The sequence below is a fragment of the Saccostrea echinata genome, unplaced genomic scaffold (genome assembly GCF_033153115.1).
Source record: "Saccostrea echinata isolate AGI-Se365-2 ecotype Australia unplaced genomic scaffold, CSIRO_AGI_Sech_v1 ptg000009l, whole genome shotgun sequence".
In the NCBI taxonomy this organism is placed as follows: domain Eukaryota; kingdom Metazoa; phylum Mollusca; class Bivalvia; order Ostreida; family Ostreidae; genus Saccostrea; species Saccostrea echinata.
Genome location: NW_026889758.1, coordinates 39,953,718 through 39,970,650, shown reverse-complemented (window position 1 = coordinate 39,970,650; position 16,933 = coordinate 39,953,718). Strand labels below are relative to the sequence as shown.

Here is a 16,933-nt window from a genome sequence, read left to right as displayed (position 1 = left end):
TTTGATTACCTATGTTTATTGCTAAGGTTAAAACCCCATGAATACCACACTTTTTAAATTAATAACAGAATAATTTTGCTGAGAAAATTTTCATCAGAAAAATTTTGTTTATCACATAAATTCATAAATTACAATAATGTTAACATAACTCTAAAGACTAAATTAAAAAATTGAATATAATTCTTGTATATCAGAATCAATAGGCATTCTGCACTCCATCAATTGTTCACTCATCTTCTTAATGTTGACACAACTGATCATGATATTTTTTAATCATTGGAAAATATCAATTATTTTGATGTGTACAATGTATCAATTTAAATCTCTTAAAAAATGCTAGTAAAGGCATCTTCAGTTCTGATTTTTTAATGCAGTATTTTGTTGAAATGAGGTGCAAAATCAAACTTTATTGCTCTCTTCAAATGGATTAACATCAACAGTTGAATAAATGCATGCACAAATTTAAAAAAAAAAAAGGGTCACAATGCTCATCCTAGTTAAATTGATCCTGCTGTTCTCAAGAAAGAGATTTTTAGCTCACCTGAGCTGAAAGCTCAAGTGAGCTTTTCTGATCACATTTTGTCTGTAGTCCGTCTGTCTGTCTGTCTGTCCATCTGTCCGTCTGTAAACTTTTCACATTTTCGACTTCTTCTCCAGAACCACTGGGCCAATTTCAACCAAACTTGCCACAAAGCATCCTTGGGTAAAAGGGGTTCAAGTTTGTTCAAATGAAGGGCCACGCCCTCTTCCAAGGGGAGATAATTAAGAATTGGTGAAAATTTGGTGTCATCTTTTAAAAATCTTCTTCTCAAGAACCATTGAGCCAGAAAAGTTTATACTTATGTGAAGTCTTCATTACATAGTGTAGATTCAAATTTGTTCAAATTATGACCCCCGGGGGTAGGGTGGGGCCACAATGGGGGATCAAATTTTTACATATATAGGGAAAATCTTTAAAAATCTTCTTCTCAAGAACAACATAGCCACAATTAGTCATATTGATATGGAATCATCCTCAGGTAGTGTAGATTAAAATTTGTTCAGATCATGACCCCCGGGGGTAGGGTGGGGCTACAATGGGGGATCAAAATTTTACATGGGAATATATAGGGAAAACCTTTAAAAATCTTCTTCTCAAGAACAACAAAGCCACAATTAGTCATATTGTTATTGAATCATCCTCAGGTAGTGTAGATTCAAATTTGTTCAAATCATGACCCCCAGGGGTAGGGTGGGGCTACAATGGGGGATCAAATTTTTATATAGGAATACTTAGGAAAATTCTTTAAAAATCTTCTTCTCAAGAACAACAAAGCCACAATTAGTCATATTGATATGGAATTATCCTCAGGTAGTGTAGATTCAAATTTGTTCAAATCACGACCCCGGGAGTCGGGTGGGGCCACAATGGGGGATCAAAATTTTACATGGGAATATATAAGGAAAATCTTTAAAAATCTTCTTCTCAAGAACAACAAAGCCACAATTAGTCATATTGATATGAAAGCATCCTCAGGTAGTGTAGATTCAAGTTTGTTCAAATCATGACTCCCGGGGGTAGGGTGGGGCTACAATGGGGGATCAAAGTTTTACATAGGAATATATAGGGAAAATCTTTAAAAATCTTCTTCTCAAGAACAACAAAGCCACAATTAGTCATATTGATATAGAATCATCCTCAGGTAGTGTAGATTCAAGTTTGTTCAAATGACCCCCGGGGGTAGGGTGGGGCCACAATGGGGGATCAAAGTTTTACATAGGAATATATAGGGAAAATCTTTAAAAAAAATCTTCTCAAGAACAACAAAGCCACAATTAGTCATATTGATATGGAATCATCTTCAAGTAGTGTAGATTCAAATTTGTTCAAATCATGACCCCAGGATGTAGGGTGGGGCTACAATGGGGGATCAAATTTTTACATAGGAATTATATAGGAAAATTCTTTAAAAATCTTCTCAAGAACAACTAAGCCACAATTAGTCATATTGATATGGAACCATCCCCAAATATTGTAGATTCAAGCTTGTTTAAGGCATCCTCCAGTAGTAGGGTGGGGCCATAATGGGGGATCAAAGTTTTACAAAAGAACTCATACAGGAGATATCTTTAAGAATCTCCTTCAATCTCAAGAACAACAAAGCCATGATCAGTCATATTGATATGGAAGCATCCTCAGGTAGTGTACATTGAAGTTTGTTCAAATCATGACCCCCCCCCCCCACCCCACCCCAGGGTGTTAGACATATTTAAAATTCTGTTTTAAAGAACAGCAAAATCATGATTAGTTATATGAAGATAGAAGCATCCTCAGAAGGTTTATATTCAATTTCATTCAAAACATGGCACCTTGGGGTAGGGTATGCCTAGAACAGGCGATCAAAGCTTTATATAGGAATATATAGGAGAAATATAGGAGAAGAAATATGCTGACGAAGAACAGCAGGGCCATATTGACTCAGGTGAGCGTCGTGGCCCATGGGCCTCTTTTTTTTTTTTTTTTGGCTCAACGAAGTTGGGGGAGCTTATGTAATTTACTGGCGGTGTCTTTGTCTCAGGTTAAAGTTCTTTTCAAGTACCGGGTACTTCTATGCCCTATTTTAATCAGAGATGCATGGAGGATACTTCATAGCATTCAAGGTTTCAGATGCTGCAATTTCAGCTAGAAAATGACAAGGTTAATGTTTTTGGAGCAGATCTCATTTCCAAGTAACTATAAGCCTTACATTGACCCAACTTGCATGGATGATACATCTAAGAATGCACACTACTGGACTTGCTTTGGATGCTGGATCTGGCCTACAATTTTCAGATGAGTGACCAGGTTAAAATTTTTCGAGCAGGTCCATTGCCAAGAAACTATTAAACTTGCATGTATGATGGATCAAGGAATGAACACTCTCAAACTTGCTTCAGATGCTTAAATTGACTTGCATTTTCTGGATGAGTGACTAAAGTTTTTAGGCAAGTCCATTCCCAAGTAAGTGCAAGCCCTATCAGACCAAAATTGCATAAATGTTGCATCTATAGGGATGCAAACTACTAGATTATTAGTTTAGTGTGGGACTTTGCCTCACTTAATTAAGGAGGAATGCCTCACCAAAATTTTATTTCATAGATCTTTAAGACATCCCTGCTAAGTTATGGTTTCAGCATTGAAAGGCCGATATTAGCTCTTAATTATTTTAGAATTTTTTTTTCTAATTTCTCATAGAAAATGAAAAAAAAAGTTTTTTTTGCAAACAAGATGCTTTAGCGTAAAAGTTTGCTGTTAATAATGCATAATATAAATATCTAATAAAATATGTAAAAGAAAAGCCAGATAAACATTTTAATTTAATTTGTGTAATATTGGTTAAAAAGTATTTGAACTTGACAATCAAATAGATTTCTTAGTGGTAAATACAAAAAGAAGGAAATAAATTATTATATTATTTATTTTGTGCTAATTTTGATCGAGATCAGTTTAATTTTGATCGGGACTTGGTCCAAATATTAAAATAATTATTTTCCTTAAAATTTTGCAATTTCATTTTCAATTTTTTTTAAAAAAATGTGATTGACTAAAATGTTCTCCCTAGTTGTGACTAGTTTTATGAGGATTATATCCATATGTTTAAAAAATATTCAAAAATAATGTGTTTTATTTTCATAAAAAAAAAAACTTATTTAAAAAATTAAAATGTCTATCCTGCCTTTCTTTACATATTTTATCAGGCATTCATTCTATGCATTTATTAACAGCAATTTTTAACCAATAAATCATCTTATTTGCAAATAAAACAATTTTATCATCTTCTTTGAAAAAATACAAAGAAAATCGTATAAAATAATTAGGAGCCTATGTCTGTCTTTCAATGTTGAAACCATAGTTTAAAAGGGATGTCTTAAAGACCTATTAAATAAAATTCTGGTGTGGCATTCCTCCTTAAAGACAACATTGTGGTTAGCTCTATAATATCTTATTACCTATTTTTAAAATATACTTGGGAATCATCTGATTTGCTTCGACTTTTGACATTAAATATTTTTCATTAAATTATTACAAATATGTAAGCAGTATTTAACTGTGACATAATTTTCTGCTTTAACTTTCCTTGTGACCTTGAACTTACTACTTGTACGTCCTAATGTAGCATAGAAGAGGGTATTTTTTTCATGTTGCATAATTAATGAACCTTAATTGGGACATTCTTGTCCTCTGGATATATTTCTAAGTTTTAGATTTTCCCAGTAGATATTCCCATGGGGCCATGTTTCGAATAAACCACACAGGGATAATATCTATCACTGCTCTGTTGTTCTCAAGAAAATTTAATTTTTATCTCAAATATTATCCCTTAATTAGTTGTAGCCCCATCCTACCCCATGGGGCCATGACTTTGAGCAAACTTGAATCCTCACTACCTGAGAAATTGTGCATATTACTAAGCATGTCCCTGCAGTTCTTGACAAGAAGATTTTTAAAAAATTCAAATGTATAAAATATGTATCTGCTATTGTGGCTCCACCCTACACCAGGGGACCGTCATTTGCACAAACTTGATTCTGCACCAAGGATCCTTGCATTATTAATATCACTAATCATGGCCTTGTTGTTGATGAGAAGACTTTTAGCTCACCTCAAAGTTGGGGGGAGCTTATGCAATAAACCTTGGCATTGGTTTCCCAGGTTAAAGATGCATGGGAGATGCTTCAAGTATACATGTACTAGGAGTCAAGGTTTCAGATGCCGCAATTTCAGCTAAAGAATAACCAGGTTGATGGTTTTGGAGCAGGTTAAAGTTTTTGGAGCAAGTTTAATTTACAAGTATTGACCAAACTTGCAACGAAAAGTCGTTGATTGACCAATGCTGGAAAGTGGCGAAATACATCCCCAAAGTGCGCAGAAAATCTTGCGCCGTAAATTGCACAATATATGCATTACGGAATCTGTAGCGTTATGGACAAAGACTAAAATATAAAACCATAAGCTACAGTTCTGCAGCTATTCTCTAACATAATCAGATTCATCACATTAAAAATGCAAATTCAAGGTTTTATCAATTGATTACTTCTTTTTTAGATACAAATGCACTTTTAAAAACATGCTTACGCAGAATGCCACACTCGGTAAGGCGAGATATTCATGCTGCGCTCATTTCTCTATATTTCCTGATTCTGAGCTTAAGAATACAGTGATCACAACTTTGGGACAAATTCGCAGTTGAAAAATGCAATACGCAAGATGTCATGTTCTGAGTATATTAAAATAAGTATAACCTGTGATTTTAAACGGTGTCAGGTTTCAACAATCACACTAACACCAAATTTATTGATATTATGTAGCTTTGTCAGAGTCCCAATCATACCATATGTTAAGTTACAGACAATATTTTAAAATCGGGATAAAGTTTTTCACGAAGGTTTTCCTTTCATTCTTACCTGGCGTGCCAGGAGTACAATTTGCTACACATAATTTACTCGAATTCTACTTCCGATAACACAATATACAATAGATCTGACATTGTGAATTAAAAAAAATGTAAATTTATTTGAGTTTTCGTTCAAATAGTGAAAAATAGTCTACAACTTAAATCCCGAAAACGCAGGCCAAACTCCTCCATGAAGTTTCTGTGCCGACATTGCGTATGCAACAATCCATATCCTGTCTCCGGGCACCAATTCCACGGTTGTTGATTGAGAACACATAGTGTATGTGTTTTGAAACGCGGAACAGTAGCAGAATGCAAGGTAACCCGATGATTTGTTTTTCACAATTGCTGTATTCAGTCCTACACTTGGTGAGGTCAAGGTGCTCCAGGTGAAAAAATAAACACCGGCAGCCGGGGCTGTAAAAATCCCAGTGCTTCCGTCATAATTATTCCCTTTGTTGACTTTTATAGAATTGTAGATAACTGTGTCACCAGCGTCGTATTTAATGTCTTTACCACTCAAGAGAGCCGTGAAAGCAATAGGTGTCTGTTGAATCTCTCCTATATCAATACAGTAAAAAAAAATATTTTATATTAATTCATCTATTGATACCGATATATGGCAGCTACGTACAAGGGATGAGATTTTATGTTCGATATTATTTTTGTAAATATTCTTTAAATCTGGGTATTGATTCGAAGAAATCCAGATGTTTGATAAATGAGACACAAACCAAAGCAAAACAAATATATCGTTGTCTTAGTGGTTGTGATGCAGTTGTATTTATGGCATATTGTAAGTGTCTTGTATGTACAATGTATGTCATGTCTTGTCTGTCAATCATATTAAAAAGATTAATTAATAAAGTTATGGCCAAGATTGAAGTTTCTTAAACTACATCAAACAAACCTCAAGGTTCGGGTCCTGAGATCAAATAACATAATATAATCCAAAAGGTCTTTTCAAAAGTAATTCTCATGTAAAAAAAAAAAAAAAAAAAAAAAAAATCAAAAAATATGAAAAGCCCTGTTCTCTTTTAGAGCGAAAGTTACGGCCAAAGTTAAAACTTATCATATTAAGTACCCTAGTAGGGCATACCTCTAGGTCAAGGTATTGAATCAAAAATGATGATGAAATATGAAAGCCCCATATTTCCTCATTTAATAAATATGAACACTGTTTAAAAAAATGAAAAGTACTGTAGGTTAAACTTCACGGTTAAGGTCACGAGACACCCCCCCCCCTCCCCCCCCCCCAAAAAAAACGTAGTAAAAGGCGTTGTAACAGGTAGTGCACATGTCAAATACGAAAACTGTAATCTTCTCCGACTCAAAAGTTATCACCAATGTTAATATTTTTGAAAAGTATGTAAGAATTCAAGGTCATGGTCACATGTAAAAAAAATCATAGTTTGTCTTACCACCGGTCCTCCACATGTCAAATATGAAAGCCATGTCTTTTCTAATTGAAAAGTAACCACTAACAATGACTAATGTTAATTTTTTTGAAAAGTAGGTCTAATTTCAAGGTTACGGGGTCAAAAATCAAAATATTTGGAAAGATTTTGTCATAGATGATCTACATGTGAAATATGAATGTCCTTTTCCTATTTAAAAAAATATGTTAAAGTTAAGGTTAAAGTTTTTATGACAGAGAGACAGACTGACAGAGGAATGAGATTTATTGTCACCTTGCTTTCGCAATATTTACAATATTTATCAATCAAAAAAAACTGTACGTTACACTGTACTTTTGATGCTATGGATGGTTGATTCGGAATGATTCCGTCTCTAATGTACAAAATGCCGAATTTTTCAAGGTTATTAAAGCTTTTCTAAGCTAATTTGCACGTTATCTAAAAAAAAATCTAGATTTATATAATTTTTTTTATCAAATGCAAATTTTAAGGAAAGCTTATTGTCAATGTTCGGGATTACTGATTTATTTGTTATAAACAAGTATAAAGAAGACTAAGATTCTGAACTTGTTTCTAATTCCTTTGACTTTTTGTCAATAAAATGTTCAATACACACATTAGTACATGTATTTTTATTTTCTTCAAAGAATATTCTGAAGTCTACTTACCAACAGATCCTGAATCTTCACTCGAGTTTTTTATATCTCTCACAGGCAAAGGAGTCGTGATAACTGTAAGCTCAAGTCTTTCTCGTAGTTTTCTCGTTTCTTCTGACTGGATTAAAACAGTTTCTTTAAGTTTTGCCAGGCCGTTTTGAAAAACACCTCTGCTTTCGGACTGTTCATTTCTAAGGCTTATAACAAGGTTTAATATTTCTTTCAACAGAGTGTTTGTTTCATTTGCCATTTCTTTTTCTTCCAGAGCTTCATGTAATGCAAGAGATTGCTGGGAGCCATCGGTATTCCCGGTAAGAATTAATTTCATTAAAATATCCTGATTCAACAAAAATTTTAAAATTGTCTTGTCCATTACTTTATCTGTCAGTACGGAATGGGCTTCCACTGATGATAAATATGAGATAATTAAAAAAGTGATGAAAAACATTTCTCTTACTATGGTTTAAGAAGCAAATGATTCAAAGAGTGCACAAAGTCGAATCTGTTTTAAATCTTATTTACTTTCTCGTTTTATATTGAAGTCGGTAAGGATTTAGCTCACCTACATATACTGACGGGACTTGAAAAACGCAACGCACGTTTTTTTCCTTATAATCATTTTTCAAAACATATTTAAAACTTTTATTGCAAACTTCACCCAACATTGTGTTAATTTTTCAAATCCATCACATGACTTACCTGCGTTCATTTTTAGCACGATATGGGTAGTATTGCACGAAACTTTCAGGACTCTTTTCAAAGCACATGAAACGATAAAAAAAAAAGAGTTTCGTTGTTTCGTTATAAAACAACTTTGTTGGTGATAGCATAGGCACCACTAACAGAAGAAATTAGCCACGTTTAAATAATGAAATACGAAAGCGAGCAATCGGTTTGCTGCAAGCAGGCGTTAGTAAGCGGGAGGTAGCAGTCGTTTTAATGTTCGTCCCTGTACAAAAAGCCGGTTGCTGCATCGGTTTCATCAGCCAGGATCAATAAATGATCGTCCAAGACCAGGTCAACCGTTTGTGACAACACGACGTCAACAAGCGTACATACGGCAAACGTCATTTGCGAGAATGGTATACGGCCGCTGCTACAACGGCGAGGGAAATTATCATGTTGGGCACAATTCCCCTTTTCAGTAATTGTTACGATAAAAGGAAATCCTCTTTTCAATAATAAAAAAACATTACTGTATACGGGAATTTTCACTCGTTTACCCTCTTTTCTTGTGTTTGCTTTGAGTAAAAGATTAACTGCAAGAAAATTTTCACATCCTCTAAATATTTATAGTCTGTTAAGTATGTATGTACTTAAAACTACAATATTTATTGCTGCAAAAAGCCGAAAAAGAGTGATGAAATATTTCTACGATATAGATTTCTTGATAACTTTACAAATGTGCTGCATTAAATAAAAATTCCAGGCTTTATAATAAAAATATTGTGAAATTTGGTTGTTGTCTAGGTCGCATGTTAAATGTTAATCTTCAACCATTAGAATCTGCTAGTTAGAGTTATCTTGTTATACACAGAACATACCGTTACATGTAATATGAAGAGAAAATTCGGGATTTTCCCCTCTCGCATTGATGAAAATAACTATCTGAAATATTAAATTTTACAAGATAGTCATACAACGATGGTTTTAGAATGAATGCCCTTATAAGATTCCATACTTTTCGTATCATTTATCAACCGTTTTTTTTTTTTTGGTTGTTGTTTAACGTTCCTCTCGAGAATTTTTCAGTCATATGGAGACGCCACCACTTGCCGGTGGAGAGCTGCAAATTTGACCTATGCTCGGCACTCAGGGCCATTGAGCAGTGAGGGATCTTTTTCGTGCCAGCACCTACGACGACACGGGACCTCGGTTTATACAGTCTCATCCGAAGGACCTGTTCCACAGTGGGATTCGAACCCGCGACGTAAGGTTATCAACCGGTAAAATTAAAGTAAAAGTCACGGATTACTGCTGCATGTGAGTTTAAATTCCAATGCATATACAAAAGATTCACTTCCATGAAGCCAAGCTCTGAAATTTTTTTGTTTTTGAACAAATAATAACATACATTTAAGGGAAATATTCACACCCGTTGCAATAATACTCACGATGTCGTCCGATTAAATCTCATCATGCTTTCGTCTGCAGCATGAAAATTTTTGTCAGCGAGGTTGGCTAAATAAAGTTTAGCACTTCATATAATATTTTTCAAGCACTTTTTATTGGATAAACAGATTTCTTGCATTATTTTAAAAATATAATGAGAATTCCCTTTTAGCGTAACAATTACTGAAAAGGAGAATTGTGCCCAACCTGATTACTGGACGCCATGGGAGGCCTATCCATCCTAGAACAGTTACTAAAGTATTAAAACGCCATGGGATCCGCCGCAGAAGACCTTACAAAGGGCTATAACTTGAACTGCATCACTGTCGTTACAGATTGCAATGAGCCAGGCAAAATCTGAATCAACGCCAGAATTGGACACAGGTTGTCTTTCCGATGAATTTAGATTTAATGTTAGCAATACAGACGGCAGATGTCGAATTTTGTAGACAACTGGGTTCTTGAACCTGACAGATTTGGAGAGGATAGCGTCATGGTCTGGGGTGCGATTAACTACCATTTTCCCTCACAACTGGTCATTTTGAACGGAACCCTCACTTCCAAGAGGTACGTGGACGAAATTCTTCAGCCTGTTTTAGCACTATTACTGCAGTGTAGACAAGGCAACAGGTTAATTTTTCAACAGGACAATGCGCAAGTGCATACGGCAAGGTTGACACAAAATTTCCTTCAAACGAACAACATTAACGTCCTTGATTGGCCCGCTATGTCCCCAGACTTAAATCCGATCGAGCATTTGTGGGACAAGCTGGGGAGACGTGTACACAGCCCTCAGCCTCAGTATCCGCAAAGAACTTGGGAGAGCCTTGTTGGAAGAGTTGCAGAATATTCCTCAAAAGACTATTCGAAGTGTCTGCCAGTCAATGTCACGTCGTCTTCGCGCCGTCACAAATCCAAATGGAGGCCATACCCGGAAGTAGGACCAAAACCACATTTTTGACGCACCCCTCTTTGACATTCTTTTCAATTGTAACCTTTTTGTGCATAAAATGATGTTAAAAATCAAAGAACATTGGACAATTAACATGGTAGATTATATACCAAAAATTATTTGTTTATTAAATCTATGCATAAATCTACAATACAAAAATTATCAAGCATTGCGTTTTCTAAAGTCCATCAGTTTAGAAACAGTACATATAAATTCTCTCTTGTAGATATATTCTATTTCCAGCCATTTTTCTTTATGTCATATACCTTATTTCATATGCTTTTGAAGAAAATAAAACCATCTTTTTGGTGTTTCATTTTGTAAAAATTTTTGTACAAGAAATTAGAAATACTTCAATAAACCTCATTAGTTACTTTAACTACATGTACATGTTTTTTTGTTTTTTTTTTTTTAATATAAATATCGTTTTTTTTAGGTTCACGAATTTATGATGATAATTAAAATAGCATATAAGCAATGATTTAATTTAAATACTAGTACTCCTTATATTTTCAGTTCGCTATTACTAGGTATAAATACATACTGGAACATATTAAGCCAGAATTCCTGCTGCAAGCAATACAGGCACCTGTCCTCTTTGTTTAATAAAACAGAAATATATGTATAAACTTATGGCTCTTGTATTTCGGCTAATTGGTCACTTTGCTTGCTTCTGACGTCAAGTACTCTATCGCTAGATCTCTAGTGCGGACTTTTATCACATCCGGAATACATGTATAAAAATGGTAAATATGTAAAGAGACCCAAGTTGATGAATCCGAGAGTTAAAATTCAACGATATTCATTGGATTTGCAAACCCTTCCTTTTTTCTGCTAGTATTCTATGCTTTAATTCCAGTGCATGCAATTCAGTTTCCGGTTTAGAATTATTAAAAAAAAAATGCAACTACTTGTTTGTGGCAATCATTTTTTTAAGTGATCCTGTTTTGTTTCAATTATTTGTTTATTAATTAGTTCCCATAGGACTGACTTAATAATCTGATGGAAAATACATGTTGATGAATTTTTCGTAGCCCAGAAAGGATTTTTTTTTTTTAAATGGGATTGGCAAATAGTCTTGGGCAAGAAGGATACCTACTGATGGCAAATGGTCACCTATGTGACTAATTTGAACGATTAAGTAAAATGTTCAAACAAACAATGAATAATCTTCATGCATATGGTATTAAAAATAAAAAGATTGGACAAAGCATTCGAAATCAAATACAGTCAAACTTCGTTATATCAAACTCGATGGAACTAAGGTAAAACTTCGAGATATCCAAGCATTCGAGATTTCGAGGGTTAAATGCATAAAGAAAAAATGGTTGGGACTTACAAATCACTTTGACATATCCTTGGTATTCGAGATATCGGTGTTCGGAATACCGAAGTTCAACTGAATTTCAAATGATTGCTGATGATAAACACATCCTTGAACAATGTAGCCGCTGTACTTATCCTCTGTGCACCGTGACTAGACAATAAATTATGTTAATTAAGAGAACCCTTAGGCCAACATTACGCCAATATTTATAAAACGGAATGTTTTTCAATGCATAATTATTGATGTATTCACAGATTTGAAACAAATGTTCTCGTTTCCTTAATCCAAAATTGATTTTTTAAGGTAAATTTATGAAAAATTGCCTGGTAATGACACAATCATCGGCACGATAACAGATAAATAACCAATCAAATCATTTAAGAACAGCCATGGCAGATGTTACATACATGTATTTGCCTTCAGTAAAAATTAAATCACTACAAATAAAGATTTTGATACAAGATTTTATATAGGTAGAGGCAAAAAGGTTAAAAAGGAAATATTATTTGAGATAACGCATTTAAGTTTTTCTGGCCTGCATTTTTCTTGAAGAAGCCACTTCTGTGAAAGGTATGTAACAACACGAATTGTTAACGACTTTGGAATATGGGGTGCGTTCAAAAGTGATTCTACAGTTCTCATTTTTCTCACAAAACAAGAGCCATCTATCTTGTTTATGGAAGTCGTTAAAGGTTTTGCATTCAGTGTGGGCAAGAAAAAGAAAGTGATGATTTTTACGGAAAGAGAATCTGTATAGCAAACATTTCAAAACGTGCATATGAATATTAACATTTGATTTACTTAATTACAAGAAACTTTAAATAACTTGCTTCAAAATAATATGCTTTTCTTATAGATTTCAAATGTTTCAGTAAGATTGGCATCAAACTGTATGCTTTTAGCGAATAAATGAATTACAAGTTCAACAAAAATGTCCAGAGTCTAAATTGACGTGCAAGGATAATATCTTACTATTTTTCGAGCGATTAAATTCTATTTTTTTTTCATTGATTACAAAATTCATTATATGCTTATAATGTGCTAATTCAAACGCTCAAAATAAATGTCTGATTGATAAATTTACTCTGCAAATTAATATTTTATGCAACATTTAAGAGGTTCAACTTATTTGTCCAGTGCACGTTTTTGACGCGTGATTCGTTTTGCATCAACGTAATGTACGAAAATGCGTTTAAGACTGATTTGAGTAATTGACAATCTTTATCATACATAAATCAAAAGCTCCTTTTTTGTTCATTTGCTTAATTACAAGCAGTCTGTATTTTCTACGCATATTTCAAGTACAAAGAACACCGGTCATTCTCGAAGCGCTCTTAATAAGCGTAACGTTAAACGTCACCGACATCAAGCGTATAACGTTATAAAGTAGAAAGTCTTTTTTTTGGACAAATTTTTACAAACTTCTCAATGGAAATGTGTCGCTCAACAGAATTTATAATAATATATTTGTACCTCGACTATAGGCTAAATGAAATATACTTCGAATATAACGACTGAATGAATTATATTGAATTAAACTTCATCGTATACTGTGTTTCGACTACATGGTGAGTAAATGTTCTGTGTCATCCAGGCAGGTTTGTTGAGTTGTAACTGCAAAGCTTCTGACTGATAAAATGTAGCGGTAATACAACATCTGAAATCGGAATTCTTTTTTATTTGTTAAATTCCGTTCGAAAATTTTCATTCACATTGAGACGTCAAACCTTGTCGGTGGTGGGATGCAAATTTAGACATGTACTGTACTTATTGCATTTGAGATTTTTGTGCAAGCACCTAGTGTGACATATATGACCTCGGCTTATACGGTCTCATCCGAAAGACCGGTCTCCAAGTTACACAGTGGATGAAATCGAGGTTAAAAGTAGCGGTAATGAGTTGTAAATTCTTGCAATCTACAGGTAATTTGTTCCTCCTGTAATATACAGGAATCTGATTATAAAACTTTATGTAAGTAACACTTAATCCATCTCATCAAACCCAGTCCGGAGTCCGAATACGAGGGGCGTTCAATAAATAATGCAAAAGGTCATCAAAAATTAAAAAAAAAAATAAAACACACACAAAAAGCAGTTTCTTTTATGTTTTTAATCTCTCTGTGGACCTTAACACGTCTAAGAAGTCTTTGAACCTTTGACCAGTACACCTCAGCATACTCCTTTTTGGATTTTTTTTTTTTTTTTTTTTGAGTTATTTAATAAAAAACGTTTCAATGATTGATTCAAGCGAATACTGGGGAGAGCTAAGCTCTTTACACGTTCCTTTCTTCAAAATTTCCCTTGCACCTTTATACTTATTTACAGAAGCGTTTTTATGTACAAGAAAATCACCATATTGAAGGACCCTCGTATGATTATATTTATATTTTTTGGCCATGGTTTGCGAGGATGCACTTAATTTTGCTAGGAATAACATGCCAATTATAACATCAGTTAAACATGTTAAAAGCAGTGCACCAAAGACGCTCTCTTAGAACTACGAATGTTGATAATAAATATTTTTTTTAATATTTTCATTAGATGCTGGGAAATTTGCTGTTGTTTTCCACACTTTTCATTGTCTTGAACTGTGCTGTAAGTGGTGAGTATACTCAATAGGTTTGAAATCAGAAAATGTGAATTTTAATGGCTCACATAGTGGATGATTCAAACGGAGATAAATAAGGATACCTTACATTGTTCTTTCTCTTTTCATACCCAATACAAATTTCCCGTGGCAAAATACAATTAAAACCTCTTTGAACTGTATTTTCAATTCAAAATACAATGGGCCACAACGCTCACCTGAGTAACTTTGGCCCTGCTGTTCTTCACCATATTCCCCCTTGTAATACTTATTGTGGCCCCATCCTACCCCAGGGGGTCATAATTTTAACAATTATGAATCTACACTACTTCAGGAGGCTTCCACATAAGTTTCAGTTTTCTTATCCCAGTAGTTCTTCAGAAGAAGATTTTAAAAGATTTTTCCTACATATTTCAATGTAAAACTTTGATTCCCTATTGTTGCCCCACCCTACCCCTCGGGGGGGGGGGCTATGATTTGAACAATTTAAAATTTAAACTACCTCAGAAAGCTTCCATATAAGTTTCAGCTTTTCTGGCCGAGTGGTTCTTGAGAAGATTTTTAAAGATTTTTTCTATATATTTCAATGTAAAACTTTGATTCCCTATTGTGGCCCCACCCTACCCTGGGGTGTCATGATTTGAACAATTTAGAATCTACACTACCTCAGGAGGCCTTCACGTAAGTTTCAGCTTTTTTGGCCCAGTGGTTCTTGAGAAGATTTTTTTAATAACACCACCCTATTTTGTCTTTTCTTGATTATCTCCCTTGGAAGGGGGCTTGGCCCTTCATTTTAACATTTTAAACTCCCCTTCACCCAATGATGCTTTGTACCAACTTTGGTTAAAATTGACCTGGTGGTTCTTGAGAAGTTGAAAATGTGAAAAGTTTACAGACGGACGGATGGACGACGGACAACGGGTGATCAGAAAAGCTCACTTGTGCTTTCAACTCAGGTGAGCTATATGAATAAAACTTCATCAAGAAAACATAAAACAAACAATTTGAAAACTGAAAAATGGGTTTGTCCGATGCTATTTCCACAGTCTTACTAAAATTTGTACTGGCAGATTTTTTTTCATAATTGCACGCGTCTTCAGTTTTTTCCTTTAAATTACATCTTTTAAAGAGTTAGCTTAAACTAACCCCTCAACAGTATTACACGTAGGATGTAGAAAGACACAACATTCAAGAGACCGATATTTTCATTTCGTCTTTTATTTTATGGATTTTCAAAAAGAAATATGCCTCATTAAAAACAGGCTGAGGTATAGTAAGATGTGTTCGACGATGAATACTTTAATCTTGACAACATAATTAGCCTTAATCAATAGTTATTTTGAAACTCTCACATGTGTATTACTATCTGTATATACAGTTTTGTCTGAGTTTCACATCAGTATACAATTACTATAGTAATATGCCGCACAGCATAAAATTATTATTAATTTCATTTACCCCTTATAAAGGTGGAGCTCAGTTGTCACCGGTTGCTTTTACCGCTCTGTTGGATGGAAACAACCAATACGAACAGGATGATACGGTCATCTACAACGTTATAAGAACAAACGCAGGAGACAATTATAACAGCTCCACAGGAATTTTCACTGCACCGGATGCAGGTGTTTACTTTTTCACCTGGAGTACCCTGACTTCGCCGAATAAACGACTAAATACAGCAATTGTGAAAAACATGTCATCAGGTTACATTGCATACAGCTCCTGTGCTGCGTTTCCAGACACGTACACGACGTGCACTCAATCAACAACTGTTGAATTGGTGCCCGGAGACAGGATATGGATTGTTGCGTACAAAATGACGGTGCAAAACCTTCATGGAGGACAGTGGCCTGCATTTTCTGGATTTAAGTTATAATTTTTTTTAAATTGTAGAGAAAAATCCCATAGATATTGAATTTTATAATGAAAAAAGAAACATAATCATTTGAAATGCTCATAACAATATTTTTTACCTCGCCTTTTTTAAGATTTCCGAGTAAAAAGTGAGATAATGAGTTCATGAAGTAATGAGAATTCAGGGGATTCTCATGACTGCTTTAAATCCATTTATTTCTACCATAGTTATTGAATAAATCTCTGATTGAAAGGAAAATCTTGCTTATTTTGATATATTTATATCTGCGTATCTGTACATACAATTTTTTTCTAGTTACTTTGTAAAGAAGACAGATTTTATTTACGCCTTTTTTATGTTATGGGTATTTAAAAAAAAATACGTTGTGACAGAAAAAAGTCCATGTAAGCTACATCGAATCAAAAGTAAGTTAAGAGACATTCCGATAATTTAAATACTTTCATCGCAAACTACATACATTTGTATCTCCTGCTTCCGCTTTATTTTAAGTCAATAAATTTAAATGTAATAAAAATACGCCAACCAAAAATTTCTCTCTCTCTCCCGCTCTGTGTGTGCGCGTGTGTGTGTATAGTGACACCTAATCGAAATA

At 34.3% G+C, this 16,933-nt stretch overlaps 3 protein-coding genes across 4 annotated transcripts in view; 2 read left to right on the top strand and 1 right to left on the bottom strand.

Moving 5' to 3' along the window:
* LOC133182373 (B9 domain-containing protein 2-like) overlaps window positions 1-16,933 on the top strand; it is a 613,772-nt gene that overhangs the window by 29,271 nt on the left and 567,568 nt on the right. The window lies entirely within an intron of this gene.
* On the bottom strand, window positions 5,266-14,113 carry LOC133183707 (uncharacterized). Its single transcript, XM_061318631.1, has 3 exons — window positions 14,107-14,113; window positions 7,501-7,940; window positions 5,266-5,975 (listed from the first exon to the last, which is right to left on the bottom strand). Exons 2-3 carry the CDS (start codon window positions 7,934-7,936, stop codon window positions 5,566-5,568), a joined length of 846 nt encoding a protein of 281 aa, XP_061174615.1. The 5' UTR covers window positions 7,937-7,940; window positions 14,107-14,113; the 3' UTR covers window positions 5,266-5,565.
* Window positions 7,677-16,347, top strand: LOC133183708 (complement C1q tumor necrosis factor-related protein 7-like). Of its 2 annotated transcripts, none has more exons than XM_061318632.1 (3): window positions 7,677-7,799; window positions 14,420-14,480; window positions 15,935-16,347. In XM_061318632.1, the coding sequence occupies exons 2-3, from the start codon at window positions 14,420-14,422 to the stop codon at window positions 16,339-16,341; spliced, it is 468 nt and encodes a 155-aa protein (XP_061174616.1). In that variant the 5' UTR covers window positions 7,677-7,799; the 3' UTR covers window positions 16,342-16,347. The 2 variants fall into 2 exon arrangements, with proteins under 2 accessions (XP_061174616.1, XP_061174617.1); XM_061318633.1 differs by lacking the exon at window positions 7,677-7,799 and adding an exon at window positions 12,396-12,449.